Source organism: Lepidochelys olivacea (assembly GCF_965140295.1).
Source record: "Lepidochelys olivacea isolate rLepOli2 genome assembly, chromosome: 14".
NCBI lineage: Eukaryota > Metazoa > Chordata > Testudines > Cheloniidae > Lepidochelys > Lepidochelys olivacea.
Window position 1 is genome coordinate 41868224 of NC_140424.1, and position 18822 is coordinate 41887045.

General features: G+C 57.5%; 2 protein-coding genes across 3 annotated transcripts; one reads left to right on the plus strand and one right to left on the minus strand.

The window, feature by feature from the left end:
* Positions 1–168: 168 nt before the first annotated feature.
* Positions 169–7487, minus strand: LOC311530798 (uncharacterized protein). 2 transcript variants are annotated; one of them, XM_084647711.1, is made up of 3 exons: positions 7161–7487; positions 3766–3969; positions 169–3315 (listed from the first exon to the last, which is right to left on the minus strand). In XM_084647711.1, the coding sequence occupies exons 2-3, from the start codon at positions 3902–3904 to the stop codon at positions 752–754; spliced, it is 2703 nt and encodes a 900-aa protein (XP_084503837.1). In that variant the 5' UTR covers positions 3905–3969; positions 7161–7487; the 3' UTR covers positions 169–751. The 2 variants fall into 2 exon arrangements, with proteins under 2 accessions (XP_084503837.1, XP_084503836.1); XM_084647710.1 differs by having other exon boundaries at positions 169–3318.
* A 3493-nt stretch (positions 7488–10980) lies between these two features.
* Positions 10981–18822, plus strand: LOC311530813 (uncharacterized protein). Its single transcript, XM_084647755.1, has 4 exons — positions 10981–11104; positions 12037–12155; positions 13978–14094; positions 14756–18822. Exons 2-4 carry the CDS (start codon positions 12068–12070, stop codon positions 16828–16830), a joined length of 2280 nt encoding a protein of 759 aa, XP_084503881.1. The 5' UTR covers positions 10981–11104; positions 12037–12067; the 3' UTR covers positions 16831–18822.

The window sequence follows — 18822 nt, forward strand, 5'->3', positions numbered from 1 at the left end:
GCCCAGGGCTTCTCTGGCCACATGGTGGGGGAGGGGCTCCTCCAGGCCAGGGGGGTGGGGCAGAAGGGGCAGACAGAGGCTCCACCCAGGCTGGGGGGCCTGCTTGGTTTCCCCCTCCAGGATCGTACGCAATGGAATTGCCCAGCTATAAAAGGTACCACACCGCACTTCCTGTGTAAGCCTATTTTATTCCACTGCAGAGGAAACAGTCAAACCAATCACAGAGCTCTGCACGCGTGCAAATAAGCTCCACAGATTTGACCCCCCACTCTCATATGGGTCTGGTAAGAGAAGTCCTTCAGAGCCCCACCCAAGGGGTCTCAGGGGCTTCAAGTTCATCATAGCTTCGGCTCACAACAAGCCCACTTCTGCCACATTTAGTTCACCCTTTATACAGTCCAGGGGTTGCCCAGCTGGAGTTTCCAGGTGTGGGTAATTAGCAGACAACTGGTTTCTCTCCCCAGGGCTTACCTTCCAAAGGGAGGCATGCACTTCCCTCACCCACAGGGATTTCCTGAAAATCTGCTTTACACCCATTGCAAAAAGTTCCTTCCATGTGCAGCATATGTCCCAGCAGTTGTATTAATCCTGTCTTCTTGATAATGGAGTTCCAAACAATCCCACTTTAGCACAGAAACATTTGCATTTGTAACTCTATTTGCATAAACCCCAGAGGTGTTAAACAGAAATTCAGTAAGGTTTGTCCGGGATTTCAGAGGTCGTCGCCTGTATCCAAGTTATTGCCCAGCCCTTAATCAGCTGGCCTAGTGTGGATTCTCTGGTGAGCGGTGAGATTGGACCTCCGGCTGAAGCCCTTCCCGCAGTCGGGACACGGGTAGGGTCGCTCGCCTGTGTGGACTCTCTGGTGCGATTTGAGGTGGGAGCTCCGGCTGAAGCCCTTCCCGCAGTCAGGACACAGGTAGGGTCGCTCACCCGTGTGGACTCTCTGGTGAGCCGTGAGGCTGGAGCTCTGGCTGAAGCCCTTCCCGCAGTCGGGGCATGCATAGGGCCGCTCACCCGTGTGGACTCTCCGGTGCACCATCAGGTTGAAACGTATGCTGAAGCCCTTCCCGCAGTCCGGGCACTTGTAGGGCTGCTCACCTGTGTGGTTACTCCGGTGGGCCAGCAGGTCCGTGCTCCGGCTGAACGTCCTGCCGCAGTCGAGGCAGCGGTAGGGTCTCTCCGCCATGCGGCGCTCCGGCAGGGCCGTGAGGTCCGTGCAGCTGCCCCCGTGGTCTTGGCCGGGTTTCTCTCCTGAGTGGACCCAGGCATGCTGGGCCAGGTTGGAGTGCTGGCGGAAGCTTTTCCCACACTCCTTGCATTTGTAGGGTCTCTCCCCGGTGTGGATCCGCCGGTGCTTGATCAAGGTGGAGCTCTCCGTGAATCTTCTCCCACAGTCGGCACAGACATAGGGCTTTTCCCCGGAGTGTGTTCTCTGGTGCCGCACCAGGTGCGCCCGCCATCTGAAGCCTTTCCCACACTCGGTGCACTGGTAGGGACGCTCCCCCGTGTGGGTGCGCTGGTGTTGGATCAGGGTTAAAGTGTCGCCGAAGTCCTTCCCGCGGTATGTGCAGACGCAGGGCCGTTCCGTGCAGTGGGTCCGGCTGTTCTTGGCCAGGTGGGCGTTCTGGCTGAAGCTCTTCCCGCACTCGGCATATTTGTAGGGTCTGCCTCGCAGGTGGGTCCTCTCATGCTGCACCAGATGCGCCTTCTGGCTGAAGCTCTTCCCGCACTCGGTGCATTTGTAGGGTCTCTCGCCCGTGTGGCTCCGGTGGTGAGTGCTCAGGGCCGTTTTGGTTCTGAAGCCCTTCCCGCAGTCGGGACACGGGTAGGGTCGCTCACCCGTGTGGACTCTCCGGTGCAATTTGAGGTGGGAGCTCCGGCTGAAGCCCTTCCCACAGTCGGGACACAGGTAGGGTCGCTCGCCCGTGTGGACTCTCCGGTGAGCCGTGAGGCTGGAGCTCTGGCTGAAGCCCTTCCCGCAGTCGGGGCATGCATAGGGTCGCTTGCCCGTGTGGACTCTCCGGTGCACCATCAGGTTGAAGCGTACGCGGAAGCCCTTCCCGCAGTCCGGGCACTTGTAGGGCTGCTCACCTGTGTGGGTGCTCCGGTGGGCCAGCAGGTCCGTGCTCCGGCTGAACGTCCTGCCGCAGTCGAGGCAGCGGTAGGGTCTCTCTGCTGTGTGATGCTCCGGCAGGGCCATACCATCGGGTCCCTCCTCGTTAGCCAGGTTTGAGCGCAGACGGACTCTTTCCCTACCCTCAGCACTTTGACGGAGTCTCTGCCCCAAGTGGCAGCACTGGTGTTTGGTCAGGTTCCAGGTCTTGACGAAGCTCTTCCCGCAGTCAGCACAGACGCAGGGCTTGATCCCAGCGTGGATCCCCTGGTGCCGCACCAGATGCGACCGCTGCACGAAGCCTTTCCCACAGTCGGGGCACTTGTAGGGCCACTCCGCCATGTGGGATCTCTGGTGCCGGAGGAGGAGGGCCTTGCTGGGGAAACATTTCCTACACTTGGGGCATGCAAAAGTCTCCCCTGGGAAATGCGTGGCCTGGTGCTCCAGGAGCTTGGACCTGACACGGAAGGCTTTCCTGCAAGCGAGGCATTGATAGGGGCACTCGCCCGAGTGGAGTCTCCGATGCCTCATAAGGTTGGAGCTGTCAGCGAAGCCTTTCCCGCAATCAGGGCATTTGTAGGGTCTCTCTCCTGTATGGAGCCTCTGATGTGCAATGAGGGTCGACCTCCGATCAAAGCTTCTCCCACAGTCGGGGCACTGGCAGCGTTTCTGCCCCGAGAGGATTCTCTGCTGGATGGTGCGGGCTGCGCTGGGGTTGGAGCTTTTCCCATCCTTGTGCACCGTCTGATGTCTCAGAAGATGTGATCTCCAGCGGAAGCTTTTCCCACAGTGGAGACATCGATGGGGGGTCCCACTTGGATGTTGTGGAGGCGCCGAGCTCTGCTGGGGGCTTCCCCCACATCTGTGGGATGTGTCTTCTGGGTGGGTTCCCGGACAGAGCATCTCTCCTGAGCCCTGCCCATGTTCAGCACCTGTATTTCCCGTCCCCCTGTTGTGCTTCCCCTTAAGGTCCAGCAGCAATTTGAGTTTCTTGAAACATCCCTCTTCAGGAGAGGATTTACCCTCTCTCTCCCCGGGCAGGTTTCCCCGCTGCTCCTCCGACCTGCCCTGACTCATGCTAGCTCCTCCCTGGCAAATGTTCCCCTGGGACCTTCCCGAGAATGTCCCGTGTGGTTCTGCCAACTCAGGGCCTCCCTGCTGGGGATTCTCCTCCTCGGTCTCCCTGGCCATCCTATCACCTGCTGGGGGAAGGAGAGAACCCAGCATGAGTCACGCCCTGTGCTAGGGAGGGAGGAAAGGGCCCCGGGGAAAGGGGATCGGCAAGGGTTTGTCACACCGGCAGAAGCTTTTGGATCAGCTGAACAGTCAGCAGGGGAATCTTCCCCAAACTCCTCCCCACAGCTGGCAACTAATGAGCTTCAGCATCGATACCATAGCACAGAGGATAGAGGAAGGGAGGGAATAGCTGCTTGGTGCACTCACAGCTGTTCCCCTCGTTCCATGCGGGAGATCCGGTCAGGTTTAGGGATGGGGAATCCTGCCCGGGGAAGAGAGAACCGGAGCGATCAGGGCTGGTTACAGATTCCCGGTTTCCTCGTTACACAGACGATACTGGGAAGATCCCAGCCCTACGTTGGCCAGCGAGGACCTGCAACCCGAGTAGGTGGAAAATGCTCATGGTGACTTACCCAGCCAGGTCACATTCTCATAATTCTCCTGCATGACGTCCCTGTAGAGGGCTCTCTGAGCGGGGTCCAGCAGAGCCCACTCCTCCGCGGTGAAATACACAGCCACCTCCTCGAAGGTCACTGCTTTTGCTGCAGCCATTCCCTTTTCCTGTCCCCAAGGAGGACCGGACAACCTGGAGTGAAACACGGACGTTCTTCTGCAGCCTGTCAGGCGAGAAGCGCAAATGGGGAAGTTTCAGCAGCGGTTTGAGTCCATTTCACACCCATTTCCCTTTCGCAAGCTCCCTGCAGACAGAAATTCTAGACTGTGCCGTTTGGACGTAACACACGAGACGTGATTGCCTCAAATACCATCCTAAAGTTCACCTCATCGATCTGTATCCTGAATAAGAATCCTGGTTTTTACAAATCCCGAGCGGGCGTCGCTGGGGTTCAGTTCTGAGTGCCCAGAACTTTTGATAATAGGCCACTTACCCAGGGGCCTGAATATGGATTCAGGAGCCTAAATTTAGGCTCCTGAATTGAAAGATCCCAGCCTGTGTCTTTTTATTTCAGCACAATGCCGCTCCCACACCAGGACTGAGAGATTTTCAAACTCTCTCCTTAAATTTAAGAACGTTAATGGGACTGTTCGCACAGTCCCAAACAAATGGGTGTGCGCGTTACCGGGCTCAGCTCCTCCGTGAGGAAACAAACCTTATCAAGGGCGGAAATAATCCGTGTTCTCGCACAAGAGACATTCACTCCACTCTCATAACAAATCTGCATCCAAACCGATTTTCACCAGACGACAGAGAGGAAAGCACCTGACCTAGTAATTCTCTTTCTGTCAAATGTAAAATTTCCATCCCCAAAGGCGCTGGAATTGGTCAAACTCTGACAACACTCTTCAAATGGCAAAACGTAATGCTCCCCACCTCCACGGCGCCTGCTCAGAACAAAGGCTAAGAGGTTTAGCCTCAAATGCTCCAAAATAAATTCACCTGTTATTAATTATTATTATTATCAACATTTATTATTTGTATTAGCATAGCACCTGGGGACTCCAGGCATGGACCGGGGCCCCCCCTGTGTTAGGTGCTGTCCAACGACAGAACCAAACGCTACTCCCTACCCCACAGACCTTCCTGTCTAAAACGACCCAGACAGACACAGTGTGTGGAAGGGGTACAACACAAAAGCGGAGCGAACAACGTGGTCGTGGCAAATGGCATGCTAGTACCATGGTGGGTGGTTGTTTTTTGTAGAGGAGGGGTCAGTTAGGCGGGGATCAGCTCAATGGAAAGGAAAGGGTAGGGGAGGTGGTGAGGAATAGAGAGGTATGGAGCGATGCTGAGATGAAGAGACTGTGTGCATTGCTTAGGGATGTAAAAGGTTAACCGGTTAACTGGTAAGCGTTAGGCTTACCGGTTAACAAACCTTAACCATTAACCCTGGCCGCTCCATGCCGGGCCGGCGGGAGGGATCCCAGCCCCGGCCACAATGGCTGGAGCAGCCCCAGCTGCGTCGGGCTGGCCAGCCAGAGGGACCACACCATCAGCCGCACTGGCCGGTCCCCAGCCCTGGTCACGTCGGCGGGACCCCAGCCCCAGCTGGGTCGGAGCAAGCCCCCAGCCTCCCCCACCCCCGTGCTAGGCCCCCCAGAGCTACTTTGGTTAACAGTTAACCGGTTAAATGATATAATTTTAATAGTTTAACTGGTTAACTTTTTAAACCACTATTTACATCCCTAGTATGGCTACACTGCATCCAGCTATGGCATTGCAGCTAAGCTGCCACTTCCTACATCTCTGGAACGTTTTTTTGTTTTGTTTTTTTCCCCATCGCTGTCGTCCCTCCACCTCTCCGAGGGGAGGTAGCTAGGTCGGGGGATCAATCATTCCGTCGACCTAGCTGCGTCCACACCAGGAGTTAGGTCAACCTCACTACAGTGCTGAGGGAGTGACAATTTTTAAGTGTAGACCAGGCAGGAAGGGAATGGGAGGGTTGCAGCAATTAGCCAGCCAGCACAGGGCAGAGCAAGTCCAATTGCGGCTGTAGAAAGCTGTCGAAAGTTCTTAGAGGGCTAGTCCGGTGAAGACACTCTGTGCCGACGAGAGGGAGAGCTCTTCCGTAGCCATAGAGTTACCACGTGGCGCATATTTGACTGGCCTGGCCAGTTTTTTTTATGGATTTGCTAGTTGTCAGAAAAATAAGTCAATCTGCCAGGTTTTTGGTTTCTGTACATGGGTCTAAAGATTTTCATTTTATTCTCACAATACACTGGGCTATCCACTGTTGAAAGTTTCTGTGTCCAGCTAAAGGTGCTGCAACGTTCCCATCTGTATTTCCCGCAGTTTAAGCAATAATAGATCAAAACCGTGGAAAATACAGCAGCTGTCTGCCCATCCATATGCAAGCGCAGTGCACAGGTGTGAGAGAAAGGGTACGGGTAGGGCCCTACCAAATTCACGGCCATGAAAAACGCGTCACGGACCGTGAAATCTGGTCTCCCTCCGTGAAATCTGTATCGTGTAGGGTAAAAGCACACAAAAGACCAGATTTCACGGCAGAACCAGCATTTCTCAAATTGGGGGTCCTAACCCACAAGGGAGTTGCACAGCGGTCGCAAGGTTATTTTGGGGGGGGGTCACGATATTGCCACCCTTACTTTTGCATTGCTGCCTTCGGAGCTGGGTGGCCAGGAAGCAGCAGCCGTTGGCCGGCCGCCCAGCTCTGAAGGCTGCGCCCTGCCAGAAGCAGCGCAGAAGTAAGGGGGGCAATCCCGTACCTGCCAGCTGCTCTGCTGCTGGTGGCCGTCAGAGCTGAGTTCCCGGCCAGCAGCCGCCGTCTCCAGCTGCCCGGCTCTGAAGGCAGCACAGAAGTACGGGTAGCAGCACCGTAAACCCCCCCTACAATAACCTTGCGACCCCCCCCCACAGCTCCTTTTTGGGTCAGGACCCCAACAATTACGGCACCATGAAATTTCAGATTGAAACAGCTGAAATCACTAAATTTACGATTTTTTAAAATCCTAGGACCGTGAAATTGACCAAAATGGACCGTGAATTTGGTAGGGCCCTAGGCATGAATCACTATAAGTGACAGTTGAAGGGAGGTGGGGGTTGCGGAGTTACCTCGTGATTGGGGGCTGCATGCTGGATTTTTTTTTGGGGGGGGGGGAGATTTCAAAGGTGGTAATCATAGAATATCAGGGTTGGAAGGGACCTCATCTAGTCCAACCCCCCTGCTCAAAGCAGGACCAGTCCCCAACGTTTGCCCCAGATCCCTAAATGGCCCCCTCAAGGATTGAGCTCACAACGCTGGGTTTAGCAGGCCAATGCTCAAACCACTGAGTTATCCCTCCCCTCACTCAGCAGGGGCAGCAACTGGCTTCTCCTCTCTCTGCTCCTTACCTTGATCCCAGGAGGGTCAGTCTGCCCAGGGACGCTGCAGCGATGGATCCGGGCAGGGCTGGGAGCTGGGATCCTCCCTCCCCACTTCTTGCTCCTGCTGGTCTCTCTCTCCTCTCCATCCCCTGGAGGCTCAGCGGGCAGAGCTCGGGGCTGCCGCAGGGGCTGGTTCCAGCCACCGCACAGAGTCCCCACCCCGGGCTGGGCACAGAGGGGGCTTTGAGGAGGGGTTTCTCCGGCTCCCGCCCCCCCCGGGGTGGCTACCGAAGCGGCAGCACCCAGCGACTCCCTTCTCAGCCGGGAAGTTCAGCCCCAGATCTGCTGCTCACAGGAAACCCAGGGAGAAAGAGACAGAGAGAGGGAGGCAGCAGGCTCCCAGCTCTGAGCAATATACCAGAGCCATCTAGTGGGGACAGCTGCAGAAACCTCGCCCCAAGATTGCAGCCCACAAGCGGGTCTGTCTGTGGGGAAAGCACACCCCCCCCCCCCCGGGACTTCCCCCTTGTGCGGGCCCTAGAAATGCCCTGGCTCGATGGTAGCCAAGGTGGGGGAGGTGATATCTTTGACTGGATCAGCTTCTGTTGGGGAGAGAGACAGTCTTCCCAGCTTACACAGAGCCCTGCCTCAGGGCTGGGGAACTAAGCAGAGCATCACAGCTAAACCAAGGTGGGACACTTGGGCCTAGATCAGGAGCTCGCAAAGATTAAACCCTTTAAATGGGGTTGCCAAGGCTGGTGTTAGACTTGCTGGGGCCTAGGGCCGAAGCCAAAGCCTGAGCCCCATTGGCCAGGGCACAAGCTTTTGGGCTTCAGCTTTGGCCCCAGGGCAGCGGGCAGGGCTCGGGTGGGCTCCGGCTTCGATCCCCCCTCCTGGGGTCGTGTATTAATTTTTGTGCTCAGAAGGGGGGTCACGGTGCAATGAAGTGTGAGAACCTGTGGCCTAGATGAGAGGGCCAGAGAGACAGCGGGAGCACAGGGAGATAGGTAATGATCAGGCAGAATTATAATTCGCACAGGTATATATGCCTGGCAATGGATAGCTGGGGACATGCGGGGCTAGACTTGTCTGGGGGATCAGTGGACCAATAGACAGATCTGGGTGTTGTGTAATTATTCTAGTTGCTCAGCGCGGGAGTGCACTAAATTTCTCAATCCAGGCTTGGTAGAACTGGGTTTTTACTGGTTTATAATTTGAATGGATAATACCCATGTTTATTTTTAAGCAGTTTTCTCTCTTTAAATTTTCATGGTTCCAGAGGGTCAGACAATGGGGGGGGGGGTTCATTGTGGAATGACACGAAGATTCAAAAAGTCCAAGTTTTAGTACCATTAAAACACCAGCCGTCACCATCCCATGTTGTAATATGCCAAATAAATGGCCCTAAATCAAATTCGACTAAGCTGCCAAGAGGCATGTTTCTTACTTTGCCTTGCGGTACCTTTCAGTTGTTATCCATGGGGAGATTGGTTCATGGGTTTGTGCCTGGGCGGTGAAATCCACGTTGACGGGTGTTTACAGGTGAGCCTCTAACTAATCCTTCCAAGCCTACCTCAGTCCCTTGCCCAAATGACCCCACATTTGGATCACTAATCAGGGCACCAGAACAGGGGGGGCTAGAGGGCCATGGCCCTCCCACTTTTTACTGTCCATAAGGGCGAGCGGGGAGGGGAGGGTGCCTTGGGGGAAGAGACAGTGCAGGGACAGGGTCTGGGGCTGAACGGGTGGTGCAAAGGCAGAGCCTGGGGGAGGAATGGGCCATGTGAGGGTGGGGGACCAGGGAGAAGAGGCAGTGCGGGGGTGGGGCCTCACGGGGGGCGGTGCAGCGCATGGGGCCATGGTTCGGACGCATGAGGCCCCCCACTTTTAGGGCATTTCCGCTGCTCCCGTCACTGATCACGAAGCATGTGAGTGAGGAGTGCTGTGCTGCGTCTTTCTCCTCCCCTTTCCCCCCCACAGCATATCGCCCCCTCTGCCCCATTTCCAGCTCACCCTCCCTTTCCCGTCCCATTTAGTCACCAGCAGTTCTGAAGCCAGGTATGCACAGGTGTGTTGGTAGAACCTGTGACCTCGAAGAAAAGTGGGTTTGTTTTGGTTGGGGGGGGGCAGTATCTCAGTAATCTCATGCTCAAATGACCTGACATTTGAGTCACCAACCCTCTCCTGGGCCCCCGTAAGGCACAGCAAATTGCAGGACAATCTGGGTAGGCACACAGATTTGGGGGACGCCTAGGGCTTGTCTACACTTGAAACGCTCTTGCAGCTGCAGTTAAAACTCTGGTTTCCGAGTAGCAGCCATGTTAGTCTGTATTCGCAAAAAGAAAAGGAGGACTTGTGGCACCTTAGAGACTAACCAATTTATTTGAGTGTAAGCTTTCATGAGCTCATGAAAGCTTATGCTCAAATAAATTGGTTAGTCTCTAAGGTGCCACAAGTACTCCTTTTCTTTTTAGTTAAAACTCTGTACGTCCTGTAGGCTCCTCTGTCTGCCCATACTCAGGCTCAGTGTAACCCTTTGCAGGTCATGAGCTTCAGGTCTGGTCAACCCAGATACTTTGCTCAAGGGTGTGAAAAAGCCACCTCCCTAGCAACACAGTTCGCCCGACCTAGCCCCCGGGGTTGACAGTGCTAGGCCGGGTTACGTCTGCATGGCAAATTAAGCCCGGGCTTGTAGTCTTGGTGTTTGTGGACTTGCTTGTGGACAGGTGGCACCTGGGCTTGCAGCGTCCACGCTGCATTGTAAACCTGGCCTTACGATTGCCAGACCTGGTCTCCCCAAGACGTAGGCCTTCTGACTCAGATTTGCGGCTTGAGCCACGTCCACACTGCAAAATGACAGGCCTTGGACCCGAGTCATAGCGGGACTTGGGCTCTCACCCACCCCCACAGCGAGGTCCTAGGACTTGGGTCCAGAGCGCTTCCTGAGCCGAGTCAGACTGATTTGTGTGTGGACAGAAAAGGGGGCTTGGACTCAACCCTGGGTCAGAGCCCGGACTTAGTGTGGAGTGTAGACATCGGGCTGGTCTAAGCTAGGAAATTGGTCGGTATAACTCAGGGGTGTGAAAAATCCACTACTTTGAGTGATGCTGTTAAACCGACCTAAGCCCCAGCCTGGCCAGCGCTAGGTCGAAAGGAGAATTAGCTCCTGGGGGTGCACTGTCCCAAATTGCTACCTGACATCATTTGCTACTGAGGGTGCGTACTGAGCATGCTCAGTAACATGTGCTGAAGCCGCCCGCTGCCCTCACCCTGCCCTCACTTGGCACCAGATTCTTCTGACTGCTTTTTACAGGGGTTAGAAAGGGGCAAAGTGGAGGAGGCGGGTGGCCAGGGGGTGGAAATTGACTGGCCCGGGGTGGAGGTGCGGGTGGGGGTCAAGCAGCTGGAGGCGGGGTAGCAACTTGTGACAGAGCATGGGGTGCGTGTGTGGGGGGGTGTCTCTCCTCCACATGGGGTTGCTGGGCCGAGGGTTGGCCCCAGCCGGGCCCCATTTCCCCTGGATAGAGACTTTCAGTCCTACAGGGGGGCCGCAACAATTTGTACAGTGGGGGGGGGGAGCGGGGGCGGAGAGCCATTGACCCAAACTGCAAACCCTGCATATGATGGGAACCGCTTCAAGCCAGGGGGGGCGGCAGCCCCCACCCCACCCCAGTCCAGCACCTCTGGGAGCTTGGGAAGGGGGGGTCCCCGGAGCTGCCCCCGCGAGTGGGCTCTGGGTCTGGCTCTGCCTCTGGCTCAGGGACGGGAGGCGGCAGCCCTCTCCCGCTCCCCCGGCCGGGCGTTTCCTGTGATCAGCAGATCCGGGGGCTGAACTTCCCGGGTTAGCGGCTGCTGCTTCCGTAGCGCCGAGCCAGGCCCCCGCTGTGCCCAGCCCGGGTGGGGACCGTCTGCGGCGGCTGCCACCAGCCCCGGGCTCGGCCCGCACCAGCCCCCGGGGCCGGAGCCTGCAGGTGATGGGGGGACCCGGGGGAAAGGGCCGGGGCCGGGCAGGACAGTGTCTCTGCACCCAGGGCCCCTGCTCGCCCCAGCTCTGCTCCCCGGGGATCCTGCGAGTCCCAGAGCTGCTGCCCCCTCAGCCCCCCGCCGCCCCCAGGCTCTCAGCCGCTGATCCGGCGCGGGGAGAGCGAACGCCCCCGGGAACAGGACAGTCTCCTAGGCAGAGGGGGAAGGAGACAGAAAAATGGGGGGTGGGGGGGGGAGTGGGAGGGGCAGCCGGAGCAATAAGTGGGGAAGGAGGTTCCCAGCTCCCAGCCTTGGCCAAATCCATCCCTGGGCAGAGCTGACTTTCCTGGGACCCAGGTGAGGAGCTGGGAGAGGAAAAGCCAGGTCCTGTCTTGCCTGAGTCCTGGGGGACAGTGTCGGGCGGGGATCCCCCAAAGCGGCCCCTTTGACTTGGCTCTTTGCTGGCGTTTGGTCCCAAGACTCCGTCACTGGGTGGGTTCAGTACTGCTGGGAAGGGCCGGGGCTAGGCTGGGATAAAGTGACCCAGCCTGGCCCAATCCATCTGTCTGCAGGGAGAGAGTGGGGGGGGGGGATTCGGGGGGTGATATGGACTCAGGCCCCACCCCAGTCGCCTTGCTCCATCCTGGCAGGCTGCCGAATAACGGCCACAATTCGCTCTGGATCCTCTCACTCTTTGGGGGACAAACTTTCTGGGACTCGGCTCATCTGAGGCCGTATTGTTTGGAAGAGACAAAAGCCAGAGGAGGCGGAAATGTCCCCATCTGTGGGATGGGGGAGCAGCTCCCCAAAGCACCCAGTTCTGTTCAGGAGGGGGAGTCTAACCAATCAGCACTCCTGGGAACGGCATATGGGGTTTTGGGGGAAGCTGGGATCGCCCCAGGAGCAGCAGGTGCTGAGTGGGGCTCTCTTGTTCTTTCAGCTGCTTTAAAGGAGCCAGCTGCGTGTTCCCGATGGAGAAGTGGCTCTTCCTAGATCCTCGGCAGAGGGCCCTGTACAGAGATGTCATGCAGGAGAGCTATGAGACCCTGATGTCCCTCAGTAAGGAACTGTCTGCCTTCGGTTATGGGATGGTCTGCCCTGGCTGGGATGATTTAGTTGCGGATTGGTCCTGCTTTGAGCAGGGGGTTGGACTAGATACCTCCTGAGGTCCCTTCCAACCCTGATATTCTATGAGTCTATGAAGTTGTCTCATACACTGGGGCTGTGCACGGTGCTGGTCAGCATGAGTAAGAGCAGCTCCAAGGCTGCTCTAAGTTACTCTTTGCTTCTCATGGACCTCTGTGCTCCCTGGGATGCAAAGAACAGCTCTGCCTTAGTGACCGGAGTCCCACAGTCCTCACAAAGCACCTTTGAAATCAGTAGGAGTTTTGTCTTGTCCCCCTGCAGCTCTGGTACTGGCCACCGTCCGAGATAGGCTATTGGGCTAGATGGACCATTGCTCTGCCCCGGTTTGGCCGTGCTTATGTTGGGTGAATACTGCAAGGATGAATTAGTAATAATATTTGATTTTGTGTCACCTCGGGCGTAACAGATCAGAAGCCAGCCCTACCTCGTAGGACACGAAACACTTTGGAAAAATTCCATTGAAATCGACATTTTCCCAGTGGGGGAAATGTCAGTTTTGACAGAACCCCATTTTCCAATGAAAACGTTTCTACCAGTTCAGTTCATTCAAGATTGTAGCTTCATTGGTGGGCACGAAGGGGCGGAGTTAAGGGCTGGCTTCAAGAGGGCGCTCAAGCACCGAGGCCATGGAGGTTCCATAAGGCTTTGACCCGAAAAAAGCAAAACCGCGTCTCTGCCCCGGTCTGGCTTGTGAGCGCATCATGGCTCAGCTGTAGGGCTGGATTCACGACGATTTTTGTTTTCATTTCATTTCCGAGGTTGTGGTTCGGTTTTGTTTAAGGAGAAGCAGGTTCGATTACCAAGGCTGCCCGACTCGCCGGCTTGCACAGAACTGCAAATAGAGCTCACGGATTAGAGAAAGGGAATGAATTGGTGGGTAGGGTTTTGGGCTGGGATTTAAGAGTGCTGGGTTCATAGATTCATAGATATTAAGGTCAGAAGGGAGCATTATGATCATCTAGTCTGACCTCCTGCACAATGCAGGCCACAGAATCTCACCCACCCACTCCTGCAATAAACCTCTCACCTATGTCTGAGCTATTGAAGTCCTCAAATCATGGTTTAAAGACTTCAAGGTGCAGAGAATCCTCCAGCAAGTGACCCGTGCCCCATGCTACAGAGGAAGGCGAAAAACCCCAAGAGCCTCTTCCAATCTGCCCTGGAGGAAAATTCGTTCTCGACCCCAAATATGGCGATCAGCAGAACCCTGAGCATATGGGCAAGATTCACCAGCCAGATACACAGGAAAGAATTCTCTGTAGTAACTCAGATCCTACCCCATCTAACAGCCCATCACAAGCCATTGGGCCTATTTACCATGAATATTTAAAGATCAATTAATTGGCAAAATCATGTTATCCTATCATACCATCTCTGCATATGGTGCTGCATATGGGCCAAGGATGCTTCACGGGTGGGGCAGCTGCATGTGGCAGGGGCCATAGGTGCCCCGCTCATGCATCTAAGGAACACAGCTTGCCTCAGGAAATCCTGAGGGATCAACCCAGTAGCAGTACCGGGGCCAGCCAATATGGGGAGACAAGCTCACACACTGCACCAGGCCCAGCTGGTGAGAAGGCAGGAGAGACAGGCCAGGAGGTGGGGTGCGGTGGGACTGGGAAAGCCCACGCTGGGTGGGAGATGGCGGCTGATGCAGAGTATTAAGGAGGCTGTCAGGTGAATGGCTTGACAAACCCTAATCTCTCCCCTCTTTTATCCCCGTACCCATGTGCAGAATATCCCATCCCTAAACCGGACGTGATCTCCCGGCTGGAGCAAGGGGAAGAGCCGTGGGTCCCCCCGGATCTCCAGGGCTCTGGGGGAAGAGACCTCCCGAGAGATGCCAGCCCAGGTGAGGAAACCCGTTCGACCAGCTCAGAAACCATCTGGGAGCAAAGTCGGGAGCTGGCTTTCCCAAGGAAGCCCCCCTGGGAGCTCTCCCACTTCCGGCTCAGCACCTTGGCTTGACGGCCAAGCTTTTTGGGGGGCCCTTCCACTCAACACGACAGTATCTGCAATGACTTTGGGATGCCACGTCCGTTCGATTCCAAAGTTTCGGGGCATGTTCTCGGCACGAGCGGTCAGAACCCGATCCACTTTGGGGAAAATCAGACAACCGAAAATGGGGGGTGGTGGGGGGAGACAAGACACACGGAGCCCCTGCCAGCTGAGGAGCCCAGCCAAGATTCCAGCACCTCTGCAGTTGTCTGTTGATCAAGCCGCTGGTTGATGGTGCCGTGAGCGCTTTCTAACATAACTACTGCCTGGTTTCCTCTCTGCCCGTCCTCCCACTGGCCCCCGGAATGACTTCTCTCCCAGACAGAAAGAAGAGGGGCATTCACAGCCTCTAGAAAAGGGGGCACAGCAAGATTGGGGGTGCACACAGAGCCCTTGGCACAGTGGGAACAGGGAGTATGGGGGGAAGGGAGGAGTGAGGAGAGGGGGTGGGGAGTCCCTGCAATACCCCCCCAGCACATGGCTTGGCTTACATCTGGACTCTCTCCTTACCCCAGGGACAGCAAGCGAGACTGAAGGGGAGGCTCCACAGACAGAAGGCCCTGAGACGGCATCATCGGGAAGCAGCGGGGGGAAGGTGGCCCGCAATGCCAAAGGGGGCAAGGCCGGCAGGTCCGGAGGCCAGCAAGGAAAGCCGCCGGGGAAGAGACAGGGCAGAGAAGCTCCATGCAACGGAGGCTTCAAGAAAGTCCGGGATGGGGCAGCCCCGCGGAGAGGCAGATTGGGGGAGAGCCCCGAAGCCAGGCTCAGTGTAGACGGTAGCAGGCAATTTCCTGCAGGAGAGGAGCCCTCTCTGTGCCCGGATTGCGGGGAGAGCTTTATGGAGAGCTCCGCCCTCCTTACCCACCAGAGATCCCACGCGGGGCAGGGCTCCTACCCGTGCCCGGAGTGTGGGGAGAGCTTCATCGAGAGCTCCGCCCTCCTTACGCACCAGCGGTCCCACGCGGGGCAGGAGCCCGGCCCGCGCCGCCGTCCCCAGGCCCCCGGCGGGAAGCGTTACCGCTGCTCGGAGTGCGGGGAGCGCTTCCGGGTGGGCTCCCACCTGGCCACTCACCTGCGCCTCCACACCGGGATCAAGCCCTTCCAGTGTGCCGACTGCGGGAAGGGCTTCGACTGGGGCTCACACTACGCCCGGCACCGGCGGCTGCACACCGGCGAGCGGCCCTTCCAGTGCGCCGACTGCGGGAAATGTTTTGGGCGCAGCTCCCACCTCTACCGGCACCAGCGGGCCCACGCCGGCGGGAAGCCCCTGGAGTGCCCGGACTGCGGCAAGGCCTTCAACAGCAGCGCCTTCTTCCACAAGCACCAGCGGGCCCACGCAGCCCCCCGGCAGCCCCACCGCTGCCCCGAGTGCGGGGAGAGCTTCCCCCGCAGCGCCGCTCTGGCCCGGCACCGTCGGAGCCACCGGGGAGACAAACCCTTCCGGTGCGGGGACTGCGGGAAAGGCTTTGCCTGGAGCTCCCACCTGGAGCGGCACCGGCGGGTCCACACCGGCGAGCGGCCCCACACCTGCGGGGAGTGCGGGGAGGCCTTCAGCCAGAGCGCCCACCTGGTGAAACACAAGCGGGTGCACACAGGCGAGAGGCCCTACGGGTGCCCGGACTGCGGGAAGAGCTTTGGGGACAGCTCGGCACTGGCCAAACACCGGGGGTGCCACGCCGGCGGGGAGAGACGCCGCCTGGCTGCGAAACGCCCAGCGGCAGAGAGACCCCATCAGTGCGGCGACTGTGGGAAAAGTTTTGCTCGGAGCGCGGCGCTGGTGAGGCACCGGAAAAGCCACACCGAAAGGCAGCCCGACAGTGGGGAGAGCTCAGCCCAGACGAGCCCCGCGGGGGACAACTCCCCCCATCCCTGCCCCGACTGCGGGAAAAACTTCCCTCGAGGCTCCCAGCTGGACAGACACCGGCGCCTCCTCCACGCAGCGGGTCCGCCCCACCAGTGCCCACAGAGCGCCGCGCTGACCAAGCATCGCTGGGGCAACAGACCTTTCCGGTGCGGAGACTGCGGGAAAGCCTTTGCCTGGAGCTCGCACCTGGCCCGGCACCGGCGGGTCCACACCGGTGAGCGGTCCCACACCTGCGGGGAGTGCGGGGAGGCCTTCAGCCAGAGCGCCCACCTGGTGAAACACAAACGGGTGCACGCAGGCCAGCAGAAGAGCTCTGGGCACAGCTCGGCGCTGGCCAAGCACCGGGCTGGCAGAGAGGACACATCCCACGGCTCCGGCGACTGCGGGAAAAGTTTCAGCTGCGTCACGGACCTCGACCAGCACCGGCCTTCCCACGCGGCGGAGAAACCCTACCGGTGCGGGGACTGTGGGAAAAGCTTCAGCCAGGCACCGGCACTGGCCAGGCACCGGCGGCTCCACGCCGCTGGGGGAAAACCCTTCCGCTGCGCTGACTGTGGGAAGGGCTTCGCCTGGAGTTCCCACTGGGAGCGGCACCGGCGTGTCCACACCGGCGAAAAGCCTTTCCAGTGCGCCGACTGCGGGAAATGCTTCGGGCGCAGCTCCCATCTCTACCGGCATCAGAGGAACCACCCCAGAGAGAAACCCTCCTCCCAAGGGGCTGAGTAAGGGGGAACGCGACCACCAGGAAGGGACCCTAATGAGACAACAGGGAAACCAACCCCAGGAACCTTCCTGCCAAAGGTGCAACTAAGAGGGAAGGTGTCTGCTAGGGACGAGATAACAAGGAGTCCACCTGGGAGAGGAACCCCTTTGAGTTTGATCCGTATTAGGCATCGGGGAATCCTCTCAGGGCCAAGAATTCCAATCCATGCACTAACTGGGGCTAATGTTCGTCCGTCACGTGTGTTCGGCTGCACCCAGCCGCTGATCAGTGAGCCCCTAGTGGCCGGCACGCCATGAAGAGGAATCTCCTCCTCTCACCCAAGTTGGATGGGAAGCAGCAGAGGGAGGGGAGGTGCCGTCACTTTCCCTAAACCACATCAACCCCTGACGTCCACCCTCACGCACGCCCTCTCCCCGGTCTCTATCTCCCCTCCACTGGGCAGGCGTCAGGGCTGCCTCCCGCTCGTCCGTGGATGAAATAAAGGCTTGAGAGAGAAACTTTTCGCACAGAACAATCCATGACCCATAGGTGGTTTCAGAGGAGGCACTGGACAGAAGTTGGGGAAAGGCGGAGGTACCGCTTCTCAGTGGGCAGCACCCAGCACTCAGGCACTCCGGAGGAGAGGAGGCCAGGCTGCAAAGGTCAAAAAGGAGAACGCCTGGAAATGGGAGGCAGAACGGACCCATGGGACTCACTGCTGCAGGATAAGGGCCCATTTCGGGATGGTTTCTGGCAAGCGTTCACAGGCTAAAGGCGCTAAGTCCCAGGAGCAAGCAGGGCTGGGTGCCACATTTATGTCGTCCCCCATTAGCCCGAGCATCCCATTTATACCACTCCCCATTAGCCAGAATACCAGGTTTATACCATTAGCCAGAGTGTCACATTTATTTCATTCCCCTTTAGTCAGTGTCACATTTATATCATTCCCCATTAGCCGGAGTGTCACGTTTACACCATTCCCTGTTAGCCAGAATACCACATTTTATACCGTTCCCCATTAGCTCAGCGATTCTTCGAGCTGCTGTGTCAGGAAACATTTCAAAGCAGGATCCAGGATTTTCACCAGAACGGACGTTGGTAGTCGAGTCTGGGAGACGAGGCTGAAATGGGGGGGAAGGAAGCTAGATCTTGATCCCTTTAGTGGTTCCTGATGCAGTCAGGAGGAGGGAGGCGGGAGCTGGTCGAAATGCTGGGATTGAACCAGGAACAGCCAGAGTTAAAAGCATGAGTAGTCTGCTACAGCTTGATTTAAAGCTTTGAGTCAGGTTCTGTCACAACTCATACCTTGTGGATTGGCACAGAGGGGGACTGGGAATGAACGCTCACCCAGTGGATTACATAGGGACACCACCAGGTTTGTTCTTGGGGACCTGGTGACTGAGAACTGTTAACTCAATGCAGGGGCGAGAGGCAGAAAATCTCTCGGGGGCCGGCTGGAGCGTGGGAAGGGCTGGGAGGCCATCCCAGGAGAAGTAACCCCGTAATTCTTAGGGGATGACCCTGAGCGGAACTGAGAAGGAAGCTGGGGGAGCTGACGCCCCTTCGTGGGTCCTGAATCCAGGCCGGGTCCCGTCACTTAGCGCAGCTGGTCACCTGTCCTGGGTGGGGATGACAGAGACTGTCTGTGTCCCATTCACCCTCACAAACCTGCCCAGGGGGGCATAAAAGCCTCAACTGGGTTTTGAGACCTGGAGGCTGCTATGACTTGCCCCCTGCTGATGAGGCCACCTGCTGTCCTATCCAGTCCCACTAGCAATTGGATTACTGAACTCCACTTTCTCTGGGCATTTGAATTGTTGCCTATTAGAAAACAGTGCAGCCTAGCAGGTCTGTAAATCAGGAGACCCGGGCAAGACAGGTACCCCGCCCTAGGGGGCAGCATGCTCCAGCTAGAGCTCTGGTAGCAGGACACCTGGGTTCCAGGGGCACAAGCACAGGGCGGGTCAGGGGGCCATGGCCTTCCCACTTTTTATTGGCCCGGGGAGGGGCAGAGA